Source organism: Vidua chalybeata, chromosome 1 (assembly GCF_026979565.1).
Source record: "Vidua chalybeata isolate OUT-0048 chromosome 1, bVidCha1 merged haplotype, whole genome shotgun sequence".
NCBI classification, from domain to species: Eukaryota; Metazoa; Chordata; class Aves; order Passeriformes; family Viduidae; genus Vidua; species Vidua chalybeata.
The window spans coordinates 147,832,305-147,847,896 of NC_071530.1; the positions used below are offsets into that span (position 1 = coordinate 147,832,305).

Consider the following 15,592-nt stretch of genomic DNA (forward strand, 5'->3'; position numbering starts at 1 on the left):
CAAGTGTGAGGAAGTTCATACCACAAAGAACATCATGTAGCCTGCTGGTTTGTAACTCCACTACATGAGACATGCAGGACAGAGAGAAAATATGTATTTATTTACTTGATAGGAGCGATGCAGATAAAAAGCATTTGTGAGTGATAAATTCAGTTCATTTAATCCAAAATACAAATCCTACTAAGGGCAAAATATTCAGTGTGCCTCCACTGAGCTCAGCCCAGCCCTACTTTGCATGTGTCATTTATCCCCTGCTGAAGCCAATATGGTTTCCACAGAGACTCTTGGGATGGCTGCCAAGTATTTCTGCTAATCTACAAACTCCTCATGAGTTCTGATACTCTCCTGATGGGAATTTGGGAGAGGGTGCATTTCCCTCTATGCAAAAACACAGGGACATTTTGGAGACAGGGCTCTGCATAGCTGAGGAATGCAAAGGACCTGTATATGACCTGCTTCATCAAGTCCTCTCAGACAGAGCCAAGGGACAGTCAAGGCTACACCAGGAAAGGTGCTGAGGTACTTAACTCCTATCTGAGGATAATGGCATCAGTGAACTCAGTGCAAGATTTAGGTGACTAGAAATGGCTTTTCCAGAAAGATGAGATATTCAAAGGTCTTGGCTTGTACAGGAACAGAACTGAGTGAATTAATTAAGGCAATCAAATTGTTGTCCTTGCAGCACCTTTCACAGGATGAGCTGAACTTGCTGTGCGTGGTAGCCCTAAAAACACACTTGTCACCATCTACTTTTTGTGTTATAACAACAAGGCTGAAACCACCTGAGGGGTATTTATCTCTTCAATAACCAGGTAACAAGGCAAGGAGAGCTGAGACTTTGAAAGGAGGTTAAAGAATTGCTGCTTCAAAATTTGCATTTCTGATGCTCAGCTAAAGTCCTACCAGACCTCCATTCAGAAGCACCTTGTTTGAAGCAAACCCAGTGATATAAGCACTGGCTCAAGTTCTGTATCACCCAGGCACTGTTCACTGGTGCAAAACTGAAGCCCCCAAACTAGGCAGAAACATTCAGGATAGGATCTCTACATGACCTATTTTTCAAGTCATAGAGTAGGGGAAATAATTCTCATCAGCATCTTAGTGAAAGTTGGGAAAGCTACAGAAGACATGACACAAGGCTTATGTGCCTCAAAACATGTTTTCTTCACCTTCTCCAGCTACACTGTTGATTGAACAAAAGTTATTTCTTCTTCTTACACACTTTGCATAATTGCTGATACCTTAGCAGACCCTTGATGGAAATAAGCATTTTGAGTTTCTTCATTCACCAGTGAGAATATCAAATGTCATCAACAAGGAGTAATTCAAGCCATGTAAACATAGAAAATCAGTGAAAAAATATGCTTGCCCATGCAAAGAAGAAACTGAAAGCTTACCTTTGGACCTGCAGGCCCAGGCAGTCCAAATGCTCCTGGCTGTCCTGGTTCACCCTGCAAGTAACAGAAATATCACTGGTAAACACAAATCTTTTATATATAAAGGCTGGGATAGGTCAAAGTCATTATGAAAACACCCAGTACATGCAGTTAGAAATATTGACAGTCCTGAGTGCCATTATACAGAGAGCTGAAAGTTTACAATGCGTTTTCCTCACAAAAATGAAAGCAGAAAGAAAGATAATGAAAACTGAAGCAGCTCTTCATCTATTCTCAAAACACAACCAAGTAGTAAAAAATGAGTTCCCCAAGTTGTGAACAGCTTGCACTGATTACAGCATGCAAAGATGGATTCCTTGGAGTCAGCATAATGGATTTGTTCTTGAATTGTCACCTTGCAGTGTATAAACACATCTTATAAGGAATTCTGCAAGTACGACACTGTCCAATCCCATGCCATGTGTGATGTGATGAAGTTGCATCAGTTCTGGAAGCAATATTGAAAAATTGTCACAGTTTTTCCAAAGTATGACAATCATGGAGGAAACTTTGCTGTGTGTATACCTGCCTTCCAGAGAATCCTTTCCAAAGCTGCTTCAGTTGCCACCAAGTGACTGCCACAAAGGGACAGTGAATGACATGGTAAAGGTTCAACATCAGGTTGAAGATATTTCTAAGGAATGGTGATCAAGCAGGGGAAAGGATGTAAGGTTCTAAAACACACTTCTATGAAATACTGGAAAACATATTTGTGGTTTTGTGTTTCAACTCTAGTCCTCTTACAAACATTATTTGGTACATTGCATCCTTCCTTGAACTAACTGTGCCCTCCTCCTCTTCTCTTAGTTTTTATCAGTGCACAAGAGGACTCAAGGTCTTTTCTTCTGTGACCAAGACTCCAATTTCTCCAGCCCATGGCTGCTGTGGAAAGCAGCATGGTCCCTTGCACCTTTGCTGACTCTGCTAGCCAAGGACTCCTTGCCAGCCATAAAACAAGTGGCCAGGCTCTGCAGCTGCAGCTATTTACCAGCAGGTCCCAAACCACTGACTGCTCCCTCTCCCTCCTTAACTAATGATAACAGAGCTGCCCTGGAGCCTCCAGCAATAGTTAATCCATAGGACAGCTGCCTTGGCTGCAAACATGTGAGGGAGAGTTTTGGGACTATTAACCTCCTGCCATTTGCTTCTGCTGTTCCTAAAACAGCCACACAAATCCCCCAGACATGTTCCACTCAAGGCAGATTGATGCCCACTGCCTGCCTCACTCTGAAAAGCAGGATTACATGGGAGGAACAAAAAGGCTTACAGCTTCTCCTTTTGCTCCATCCCTCCCGGGGGGGCCAGGTGAGCCCAGGGAACCCTGTAAGAACAACAGAGTTACCATCAGCACAGCATTAACATCCGCTGCAAGTGCACTGACACGAGAAGAATAAGAAATGAGGAGAAACATTTCAACACAAACATTTATTATTTACAGTTCCTGGAGGAGCTGCTGCTGACATTAACACACTAGGGACGATTGATGAGCTGCTAATGAGGAACTAGGCACTCTAGTCCACTTAAATCATTTAAGAATAAATTAATATAAAAGCTCTGAAGCTAATTAGACACGTAACAACTGAGTCATCTTAATATGATCATATCATCTTCTCTTAGCTTCTCTCTTCACCATTCCATTGTCTCAAAAATTGTATTTTTAATTTTTCTTCCTTCTTGATTATACAGCATTCATCCCAAAGCCCAGAAGCCTCTAGGCAAAGCTATAATATACATAAATAGTAAGCCTAAAAGCAAACAGAAAAAAAGTCTTGATATACTCAAGCAGTCCTCAGGAATGACCCTGGCCACTGGGAAGTGAGTCCCAGAACTGTGAATATGCAAAGTTGTAGAAAACAAAGAAACAGAAAACCAAATAACACTTAAATTCAAAATTTTACCATTTAAAATCTTCCTATGCACCAGGACGAATGGAAGTAAGTATGATGAGATTGGTAGCTCCCCAGCTAACAGGAACAGCAGCAAATGTGGAGAAAAAGCAAGTTTGCTGCCTGCAGCTGGCAATTTAAAGAACAAATGAAGAGTGGAATAAACAACAGACAAGGAGTGAGGAAGTGGCTTAGTGTTTTCACTTCTAGGCAGTGCAGCAGTTTTAGGCAGTGCAGTTGTCTTAGGTATGTTATAAAAAAAGGCTCAAGTGAGAAACAGATACAGCACTGCAAGCTGCCACTGTAGGCTATGATTGTACAGGGCTGGTTTGTTGTGTCTTACATGGAGAGGCATCTTGCCTTGTGATCTGGAATATTTGCTATTTTATAAGAGGTGGAAAAAGTTTAATTTTCTAAAATTCCTCCTGCAAATGAGGATTTGATTAAGGGATTTCCAACAAATGTGTCCAAAGTAAATACTAGTCAACAGAATTAGCTTAGTACTGGATTTAATTTTGGAGTTTTTTTAAGATGATGACATATTAAGCAGCTAAAGGCCACCACAGTCCAAAAGTTATTTATGTTCAGTGCAAGTAAAGGCATAGTAATCTTTGGCTTTCTATGTCTCATACTGAAAAGACTCTAGTGTTTCTGTGTGCATTAGCACTGAGTTCCTGTTCTATTACGTTTATGTATTTTGGAGTTTTACAAACTTTAGTCAAAGCTCATGCCTTTAAGCTCTCCACTCATTTGTCAAATGTGGCTGGGCATCATCTATAGGTTTAAAAACTTTAGGCTGCACTTTGATGAAATACAGTACAACATCACAATCTCCTTTTCTGAGCACCTTGCTTACACAAAATGGAACAAAATATAATACAGAGGTAAAACAAAAGGCTTAAAGTAGGGTCGATTTTCATTAGACTTCCACAACAGCTTTATAAACTCTTAATCTTTTCAGAGTATAATTAATCAAGACTTGGACTTACTTTTTCTCCTTTGTCCCCTTTCAGTCCAGGAAAGCCAGGAAAGCCTTCTTCACCCTACAACACCAATGGGAAAAATACCTCATATCAAATGCCATATCATTCTGTGGTAAATCTGTGTACTTTAGACAGTACAGTTGCCATCTCTTGAGAACTGAGTCCAGCTTTTCACCCTCACTGTAACAATGGTGTGCTCAGTCACCTGTAACTTCCCCATATTTGAACAGGTTCACTTTTCCATTCCAGTGCATTCCTTCCCTTCCTTTTTGTAATTACCATCCAGAACCAGCAGTTTTCTAAGAAAACGATTAGAGACCTACCCTTGTTGAAAAAAAGTATTTGAAGCATAGCAACACTTCCCTGAGAAACTCTCCTGTTGCCATATTCCAAGGCATAAGAACTTGAAGTTTGGCCTGGCCAACTCTGGCCAACTTACTACAATGTCAAGTTCCCAATGCCATGGATTTTTTTTTTAATTGAAATAAATGGCATGGAAATTGACATGGAAAATTTTGGAAAAATTCAGATGTAGGATTTTTATTCTCTCTAGCTACTCTCATTAGAACAAAAGACTGGGAGCTTTTTCCCCATCTGCTTTTGTAAAAACACACTAGCACAGTCAAATCCTTTTGCAAGAGCATTGAATTGGCTAAGAAGTTGATGCATACATTTCCAAGTTGTCTGCATACACATAAGGACTACCAAAATATGTAGATAAATTCAGGCAAAATTCTACCACATGCAATGTTATTTCTGACTTTTTTTCCATAAGTCTAGTCTAGCAGACTTAGATGGATGTACTCCTAGGGCAAGGTTCCCTATTTTGACAATAGACAGTGTTAAAATCCAGCCTTATTTATTTATAGGTGTATTTGGCACTTAAAGGTAAACAAAAGTATCTGAAAAGTATCTGTCCTGTATATGCAAATTAAAGGCTTTATAATCACATTTCTTGCTAACTGAACCTTCACGAAGCACTCCAGAATTTGCGATGCAGCTGGTGGTAAAAAAATCAGCTCTGCTGTATTGGAATGTCTCTGTAATGAGATAGAAAACCCATCAAATAGCAAACGTGATTTTTGAGGAAATAATTTGCTCTAAGAGGTCAATGCAACTTGAAGGGACTGCTGTTCCATGGCAAAGTGTGTCACACAGGTAAGAGAACAATTTGTATCTTACCTATGCAAATCAAAAGGAGTTTGCATAAGGTCCACTTAATTATCTTCTTCTCTTGCCTTTTTTTTTTTTTTTCCCTTCCATGAAATAGCAACTGCTTGGCAAAGCTGAACAAATTAATCCTAGGAGCAGTCAATAAATTTGAAGCACAGTGCTCACAGAAATATTCATGCAGAACAGGAGAGCATCCACCAGCTTTTCCCATTTTTCTCCAAGGAGAAAATTGCACAGAACCTAGACTCTAGAGACAGGTTTAACGTCCCCTGCGGAATCACCACTGTAAATGCTACAGAGTGGGAAGAGCTCCTACTTCTGCCCCTTCTGCTGACTTCCAGTAGAATCATTACGGGCAGAAAAGACCTGCCAGGTCGTGTCCAACCATTTGCCCAGCATGGCCAAGTCCACCACTAAACCACATCTGCATGTTTTTTCAACACTTCCAGGGACGGTGATTCCTTAACTTCCCTGGGCAGTCTGTTCCATTTGCTTGAGCATTAAAAATTGCAAGCATTGTGTAAATATGAAAAAGAAAGAACAGAGGCAGAGAGCACAGGGCAGTGGAATAACTGCCAGGCAGACACTGTCTGCAAATGCTCTGGGATGAAGCCCATTGGGAAAATAGGTAGGCTCTGGCAGCTGGCATTGAGCCCTGGGGAACAAAAGTCCATCACATTCTTTGCACACAAAGGCTAAACTTGGTTGTGCCACTAAGAGAATGATTAAAATAATCCTGTATTCCCACAGATTGGCTGCATTCCCAGCTTCAACACAACAGGAATCAGGTGGTGACATGTAAACCACAGGTAGCTGTTTATGCCATGCAATCCTACTGTCACCCATGTATTTCATGAATATCTGAAATTCAAAGGCTGTCCTTTTCTGGAGAAGCACCAGGACCACAATAGGAAGGTAACAAGGACTTGGGAAATGAGAAGCACCAGTAAAAGAAAGAAGCTACTGATAAAGAGGGGAACTGACTATAGCTTCTAAGGCATCTTCCCTTAGGCTTAGCCCATATTTTCTGGAGTAGTTTTACGCTTTAGATGGGGTGGCCTTTTGCTTTTTTCATCAATAGTTTTGTGGAAAAAAACTTGAATGTGCAGGTAGTGGTACCTGTGAGGTATTTTGCAGTAACAAATACAGCATTTGCAGTAACAAATAAACTTGGCTTAGGAAGTTCTTAAAAAAGCTCTGCAAGCTGTGAGGATACAGCACTAGAAAAATCACTCTGAAAACTCCATCCTTCATTCCTCAAAGAATTGATAACAATTCTGCAAGAAAGAAAATTAAGACGTTTTTCTAAGTCATACTGAAAGCAAAAAGTTTAACTAGAATTCAGTAAAAAGGATAGAATTTTGCATTTCTTTGTATTTGCTTTTAAATGGAAGCATTCAGAGCCCCAGAATGGATACAAAGCAAGGGGAGACTCAGAGCAGGGCTCACATGGGCACATGGGTTGTCCAGACTCAATGGACCGAAGGAAATGCCACATCATGAGGAACTTCAAAGCACAGGCAACTCGCAGCTGTTGCAGACAGAATATTGGGGTGATGAAGAATAAAAATACTCCTCTTGGCTTCACGAAAAAAAAAAAAATATAAGTGATCTGGGTAAGGACTGATACACCCAGAGAGGTTCCTTTGTTAGTTTGTGTATATCAGCAGAATTATTCCATTTCTATATTTGAGAAAGGATGTCTTTCTGGTACACCAGCATCCTGTGGATTTACCAGACCATGCCAGCTCCAGGTTAGTAATCCCTCCACACTCACCATATGCACATGTACCTTAATTTGTTGTGGGTCACGCAAAATTCACCTCACTTGGGTTACAGTGAGCCCTACTACTCCACAGTTTATGGAATACCATATGTTTATAGCCAGTGACCAAATTATATCCACATTTGCCATGGTTTAACCCTAGCCTGCAGCCAATCCCCATACAGCCACTGTCTCACTCCCCCACCATGGGGAACTGGGAGAGAATCAGAAGGGTAAAAGCTGGAAAACTCATGTGTGGAGATCAAGACAGCTTAATAGGGAAAGCAAAAGCCAAGCACACAACCAAATCAAAAAAAGGGGAAAATTCCCTGCTTCCCACGGGCAGACAAGTGTTCTGCCATCTGAAGGAGAACAGGGCCCCGTCACAGGTAATGGGTACTTGGGAAGACAAACAACATCACTGGAAATGCCCCCCCCCTTTCTCCTTCCTCCTCTCACTTTACACACTGAGCATGATGTCATGTGGTCTGGAATATCCCTCTGGTCAGTTTGGGTCACCTGTTCTGGCTGTGTCTCTTCTGAACCTCCCCTGCACCCCCAATTTCCGACCCAATGTGGCCGTACAAAAAGCAGAAAAGGCCTTGGCTCTGTGTGGGACCTGCTCAGTAATAACAAAAACATCTCTGTATTATCAGCACAAATCCAAAACACAGCTCCATACCATCCACCATGAAGAAAATTTACTCCACCCCAGCAAAAAACCAGTACAACATCCTATGTAGGTCCTGCTATGTCTGAGTGGAGATAATGATGAAATTACAGAAAAAATAACCTTAATTGCCAGGTCATGTATTTCATCACAGTGGGAAAAACTAGCGCACAGATTTTGCCATATCCAGCCTCATAACAAAATATTTTTCTGAAGAGACCTAAAACAGAGAAGGAAGGAATCTGCAGGTATAAGGAGAGATGTAGAGATAAAACAATTCAGTATTACCTGATCCTAGAAAGACTTCAGAAGCACATAAAGGAAAAATTCCTCAGTAATGTTTTTAAGCAATCCACTCAAATTTAAATGGTTTTCTTTCCTCCATTTGCAGCTCCTCAAGCAGCTGCCAAGTTTACAAATATTTCTTCTAACTTGAGAACAGCTGTGGCCTATAATGACATATTTTATTTGCAACTCTGGGTTGCGGCCTGTGTTAATGAAAATAGAGCAAGCTAAAAAAAAAAAAAATGGGGAAAAGTCATTCCAAAACACATGGTTAGATTCTCATTTGCCTGTCAAATTCAAATAAATCACTGGTCTTTTCCTTCAGCATACAGACTAGACAACAGAAGACAGATCATTCTAAAGTCAATTCCATACATTTTATTTATCTTCCAAACAGGTCTACATCTCGCACAAAAGTGCCACTTTTCTAATCCTGGTATGAAATTAAAATTTCAAACCCTGTCACAAAATGTCAATGGAAGACCTGCAAAAAATCTGCCAAGCAGAACCCCATGAATCACACCCTCAGCATGTTGGCAGCTGCACAAACTAGGGGGTCTAGAGCCAAAGTAGGAGATAAAATAGCAAGATTTGAAGGGAAACAGAACGACTGGGCAAGATGAAATTGGAAAAGAAGTAAAATTGAACTGTGGAGTGGTGGCACTTCATCATTAATACCCCCCTCTCTCCTTTGTTAATTAATCTCACAGCCTCCCTGTGAAATGAGAAGGGGGTTACAGCAACTGTAATATTGCTGTCACTTCACAAGGGTGATCAGTCGGAGGTACAACAAAGCAGAGGACAGACAAAAGGTCCCAGAGTCTGGGGCAAAGACAGGAACTCACTCCAGATTTCCCATGATCCAGGTCAGTGCCTTAACCATAAATGTATTATTTCTCCTGGCTCTTTGTCCTGCATCTAACTTGGAAGATTGATGATCAAGAAGAATAAATGAGGAGATGATGGGTAGCTGTCCTACTGCTGATCCATGGTTACACACTGAATTGTTAGCAGTGTTTGATGAGTCACATGAAGTGGGGGGACAGAAGAGATGTTGAGTAAGGTCTTCAGGTTCAAATGTCTTAGAACACTTCCAAGAGACCTCACGGTCTGGAAGAATGCAATATCTTTCTTTTCAGGGTTTCTCCATTCAAGGGAACAAACCAATGACATAATAAATATTTTATTGAAATATACTGTAAATTTTGAGGTGGTTTTTTTTTGTGTTTTTTTTCTTAGAGAGGCAGAGCAAAGACCAAGTTTTCATTAAAAGCTAGGGATGATCTGCATATCCACTGAGAGGTAGAGCTGCAGTGGATACACGTCACCTAACTCCATTTTCAAAAGCAGCTGACCAGACAGGCAGCACAAATGACTGCTATTCTCCAGTCCCCAGATGCAGGATTCTATTTGCTTAATAATCCTAAAGCCCTGTTAATATCTTGGCAAAATTGACACCAAAGCTGGCCTAATCTTCTGCTTCCACATAAAATAAGACATTCGTCTCAACTTGGACTTTGCTGCAGTAGAGAAGAAAGAAATTAAGAAAATCTCTTCTGTGTCTTTGTATTATATTCTGATTTAATAAACAGAATGGTAATGTGGACATGATACACAGGGGTCGGTAGAAGTCATAGGTTCTGCAGGAATACCAGGAAATCCAGCCCAGTGCAAACAACTGTTTAAATTATAACTATTGGCATTTTTTGTATTTCAAACATATGAAATATTTTATTTAATCCATTACATAGAATTGTCCCCAAAAGGTACTTTCCCAGGAGATATTCATTTTAAAAAGCTCTCTAAACCCTTGAATCTTATAATGAATGCCATGAACCCCCCCATGAGACCAGAAAGGTCCTTCTGACCCTCCATTTTATGATCATGGTTCTTCTGTAGAGAGCAGATGTCCCATTTTTTCAGAGATTCCAACAGATACCTTTCTCTCAAGAAACCCGATACTCCAAATTTTCATTAAAATAGGTAAATCAACATCTGGGCTGTAGCTAATTTGACACATGGTCACTTATAAGCTTGGTACTGCAGGAGAAAAGATGCATCACAGCTCACTCATGTGGCACAGCTCTACAGTCATCAAGGTCAGTATAGAGTCAGAATAACGCAGAAACTTCCTAAAGACCTCAAAGTTGTCACTGGTGCCCAGAATCCTGTCCATCAGCTTCCTATTATCTGCTTCCCTGCCACAACACTGCTTCACTTCCTAAGTAGGTGATTGCTGAGAGACTGGGGTACTCAGACACCCCTGACAACTCCTGAACTTCTGTTTCATCTCCAACTCAGGCTGAGCCAAGTGGAGAATGTAACTAAAGAAAGCACCTCTGCAGCAGAGAGCACAGCTGAGTACAAGAGGGAGCTCTTCTGTTTGAAATACTCATGTTCAACAGCTAGAGTTGCTCAAACAATTGCTGAAACGTTCAAATTAAGAAACAGTCAAGAGTTTGCAGAGCTATTTATGATTGAACATAATGAATAGGAGGTAAAATATAATTGGAAACAATCAGTACTATAATCCACTGCACAGAGGAATAACCTGACAAATATACTGGACTATGAGTTGGGTTTGCACAAGTAGGTCTAATAGATCCCAAAAGTTCATTTTTTCTTGTTTGCATGGTTGGGGCAAGAGGGTCTTCAATTAAAGATGCATTTCCTAGAAACCTTAAAATATGAAAAACATAACTCTGCTCCAGAAACTTACTTGCCTTGAAGCACAAGTTGATGTTTCTTGCCAGCAGCTGACTTTACTCAGGACCAGACAAACAGCTTGCAAAGTACCAGAGGGAAGTGTTCATTGAAACAGAAAAATATTCCAGTCATGTATCGTGGCATTGATAAATTAAAGTCCTTTCATCTATAAAAAGTACATAGAAAATGGTTCTGGTCTTGTGGATGTTTCAACACATACTGGTTGATACTTTTTCTTGCAAGAATAATCTAAAAAATCCATTTCCTCTACCTCTGGGAATTTTCTGATGCTTGAGATCTCCACATACCCCTCAACAATTTCAGTAGCTCCAAGAAGAGTTCGTTAGGGCAGAGGAGTAATGTGTCAGAGCACTCCAAACTCTGGTGTTGATCTGGTCTTAACCATCTTCCGCCACTGATGTTCCACATTCACCCCTTAGTCTGTCTTCTGGTGCATCCCTGAAATATGTACAAAGCTTTTCCTCAGGATTAACTGCATCATCTCATCCATGGTTCCTCTCCTCCTTGAAGAGTCCCTTCTTTTAAATATCTTCCTGCTGAGTAAATTTGCCAAATCACTGATCATTCTTCTCATTGCTCTTTGCAAGAGCAACATCTCTCCACACCTCTCTTTAAATGTCACACCCAAACTGAAGAGAATGTCTGCCTAAAGTCTCATCAACACCTACTTATAACTTGCAGAGATGCACTGCTGTTCACTGCCAAACACACCTGAGGCTGCTCAGTCAAGTCTTTGCCAAAGCTATAAATCTCTTTGATCCAGCCAGACACAGGAGTTGGAGTTAGATGATATTTAAAATCCCTTCCAAACCAAACTATTTTATGATTTTATGCTATTTTTTTATGAAGTGGTGCTGCTCCCTAGGTCTTTTTCATCTCAGAGGTTATGATAAAGGTCATAATCCTTCTTCCCATTTTGCTTGGACACTGCGGTACGGAAAGGGGAAAAATTCTGGTCAAGATCTTCTTTGGAGACAGTGACAAGGACAGAAAAAAACCCAGTCTCCAGAGATCCAAACCTACTCCCAATACAAAATGTATCAGATATCCTTGAAATAACAACCACTAAGGGTCCACACACTGCTTCAGCAGGAAAGCAAACTTTTGTCATGAAAAAAACTCACATTTTCCTCATCTAGCACTTAGTACTATGCATACATTTATTACTCAGCAGGGTCTGAGACCCAAAACACCATCTTCCTGCCAATGCCAGAGACAGAAGTCCTTGTGGGCTTTGGGAGACACAAAATCTCAAGGTAGTGCTTAAGAAAAAGGGTGAGAGACCCAGAACAGGAAATTAAAGGTGTCCAGAGTTGCATTTGGGCAAGTCAAGAACAGCATAAAATCCAGTGCCGCCCTGTCTCAGCTGCCCATACCTGCCCCTTCAGGGAACTCATGAACAACACACCTGTGCCTTCTCAGCCATCACAAAACCAAGAACAGCCCAGCAAGAGCTTTGATCAGTGGAAAGGGGGAAACCCATCTGCATAACCAGCAGGGAGGAGGGCAGGGAATGCTTAGGACACCTTTGATAGACCAGTGATAGCAACTTGCTTTGTGTAATGCTTCAGCTTTCTGTGATTCGTTAGGCTACAAGCTGCATTTCAGAGGGTGTGCTCCAGACTGCTGGGAAAGCGGTTTTATTTCCCACCTAACAGGCAGATAATCCATACCTATCCACTACAATATCATTCCCAGGAGCATCCTGCATTCCAACAAGATTTATGAATTGCAGAATCAAGACAATCTGGTTTTTTCCCCACCTCCCCCCCCACCCCGAGTTTATTTTTGGAAGAAACATGGAGCTGGCAAATCTCTCTCACATGCTTCCTCTCCTCACTGCCAGTGGATCTTGGCAGAGAAATCCTCTAAAGAAACAAGTGCTGGAGACTTTGCAAACTTCTGGCTGCCAGTAGATGTCATTGCATACCAGCAATGTACCTGCCAGCCAGGGGGCAATGCTGAAAAGAAATACATGTTTTCTAAGTTTATGTAAAGGGAAAAAAAAAGGGAACCAAGTTACTAGCACTCTTACACTTCTGAAAATTAAGCTGTCACAATCACAATAAACATGTGAGCTGACTTGGAGTTGTTTATTGCAATCTGCAGCTGTTATTCTGGGTCACAGAAACCCACAGAATTTATCTAAAACCCTCTAATTATAGTTAAGAAAAAGAACTCCATCAAACCATGGTTATTTAGCTCTGCAGAATGTGCTTTAACTACAGTTAAGGGGACACAAAAATACTCAGCATGCAGACCAAAACTGGCCACATACACAAGAGGATTCAGAACATACCTAGTAAGGCAGATAGTAACATTACTAGAACTCATCTTTTAATACGAGGATTTTGAGAAGAAATCACAGATATGAACACTTTCATTGAACTGCATGATAGTCTTATGGAGTAGATGAGGTATTATTATACAGATGTTTAAGTGCTTGACTGAGAGGTTAAGTGTTCTTAACCAGCACTCAGTAGCTAAGAATAGCTCCTGAGCCAAAGAACAGTTCCAGCAACAACAACAACAAAAAAAAAAAAAAAAAAAAAAAAAAAAAAAAAAAAAAAAAAAAAAAACAAACACGTAAAAAATAATAAAAATTAAAAAAAGCCCTGCAGGTTGTGCTTTCACTTTGCACTACCAGGTCACTTTTACCCACATTACATTTTATTCTGCAATAAAACAAGAAGACCTGAGCACTAAGAACATGAGAACACAACCTTGAAGAGGCAACGTTTCCATAGCCACTGTCTCCAAGGAACATCAGTGACAGGGCATTGGGGTTTTGTTTTGTCTTCAAATTTCAACTCAATATTATTTCTAAACTTGGAGATGTTTTCCCATTTTGTTACTGTCAAGAAGTGCTCACTGAAGGAGCCAGCATGGATGCTGATGCACCAAGGCTCCTGCTGCCTGCTTCTGCCTTAGTCTCTCTGGGGAAAGGCTTCAGCTCTCCAGTCCTGGGTAAACCGGGGGGCATTTGTGAGTTTGGAGACTTGGTGACACTACCTGAACACCACAGCATCCCAAGCAAGGTCTGTGACCTCACTGGAGCATCTTCCCTGCACTGGACTCATCATTTCAGCAATGAAAAGGACACATATCTCTTGAAGTGGTAATCAGCTTTATTTGGAAGTTGCAGGAATAAGGACCATTTCTTGGTTCATGTAAGCTTAGGCCTCACATCATTTAAGAGCTCAGACAACACATCCTGCTATTAGAAGTTCAAGCTGGTTGCTTTCCCGCTTTTGTACTGAAGCTGTTTTCAAGCTTTCCCCTCTAGCCCTTGGGTCTAAAATTTCATTGTCAGCCTGAGCCTTACCTGCCAGTGTGAGCTTTTACCTGCCAGCAAATAACACACACCATCCTCCTGATCCCAAAATGCCGTAAACATACACAGATGAAAGCTCTCTTTCTCCATTGAACCAGCCTGCAGCACTTTTTGCAGGCAGAACTGCACTCATTTTTTTGTGTTCCAGGTTGCTGGATGCTGGCCAGCCCTGATCTAAAGGCACAGTGCTCCTGCTAATTTGTTAAGTCCTGCTGACAACACAGCACGGGGGTAAAAAAGCAACAGGGCTTTCAGGTCAGGCCTTTCCTATATTCAGCTGCCTCGGGGCAGACAAAGCACAGGGCTGTGTGTGGAGACACTGTACCTAACAGAGCAGATTTCCACAGCTTTTCCAGAAGCCCTAAAAATGCCAATAGCTCCAATTTGGAAGAGAAGGGAAGGGGAAGCAAAGCCTTTGTTAGAAGGATCTAGTGGGTAAGATATACAGACCTGGAGGAAAAGAGGCTCTTCAGCTTAATTTTAGGGGAAAAAAGACGAGCTGCTTTTCTCAAGGTCATTAGAGCCAAGTTCCAAGTCTGATGTCCTACAGTCTAGCCCAGAGCCTGAACTATCTGCTTTTCTTTTCTATGCTTGGCCTTGCAGTCACTGCATCTCTAATAAGCCAAGCCACTTCAGAGATTTTATTCGCCTTAGAAATACTATAATAATCCTTCTGTGTTTTTATTAGTCATTACCATGAAAAAAAATTGCTAGGAGAATATAGACTTTATCTAAAGCTGTTTCTCATATTCATTGCTGCCTGTGTGATTATTAGCATGAAGGAAAACAGATAAAACACAAGAGGAAAGCCTGGATACTCTTGGAAATTCATTAATGAGGGAAGTCCCAGTGCAAAACATAATGACACCTTTATCCACCACCTCTGCAAAAGATGTGTGCTCATGGTTAGAGTTTTTTCCTCTGATTAACTGGTTTCCTGTGAAAAAATCATAGTAGTGATCCCTTGATCCACTTGTTTCATGACACCTTTTTCATGCTTCCTAGTCTTCTTCAACAGATGTGAAGAGTGTTGGCCTAAGCCCGGAACAAACTATGGAAATTTCTGTCCCTTTCTGGGCAACAAAGGTGTTAGGAATATTCAAGAGCTGTACAAAAGTCTAAGAACAGCTATCAGCAGTCAAGACAAAGGTGCAGTGAGCTCCTGGCCCGTCTGTCTCAGTTTTCATCATGGGAGACTTCTCAAACCTTCTGTCCTTCTGTCACCAATCACATTTTGCAGAGCTCCACTGACATCCTGAAGCAATGTCTTTGTACTCACAAGAGGTTTACAGATGTCTCTCTCTAATTAACTCATCTGCACTGTTTCAAACAC

General features: G+C 41.0%; 1 protein-coding gene across 1 annotated transcript in view; it reads right to left on the reverse strand.

The window, feature by feature from the left end:
• Positions 1 to 15,592, reverse strand: part of COL22A1 (collagen type XXII alpha 1 chain) — a 198,468-nt gene that overhangs the window by 111,265 nt on the left and 71,611 nt on the right. Inside the window, exons 11-12 of the mRNA XM_053944725.1 lie at positions 2,704 to 2,757; positions 1,398 to 1,451 (exon numbers count right to left, since the gene is read on the reverse strand). Coding sequence (XP_053800700.1) covers positions 1,398 to 1,451; positions 2,704 to 2,757 — 108 coding nt within the window. The remainder of the gene's footprint in view (positions 1 to 1,397; positions 1,452 to 2,703; positions 2,758 to 15,592) is intronic.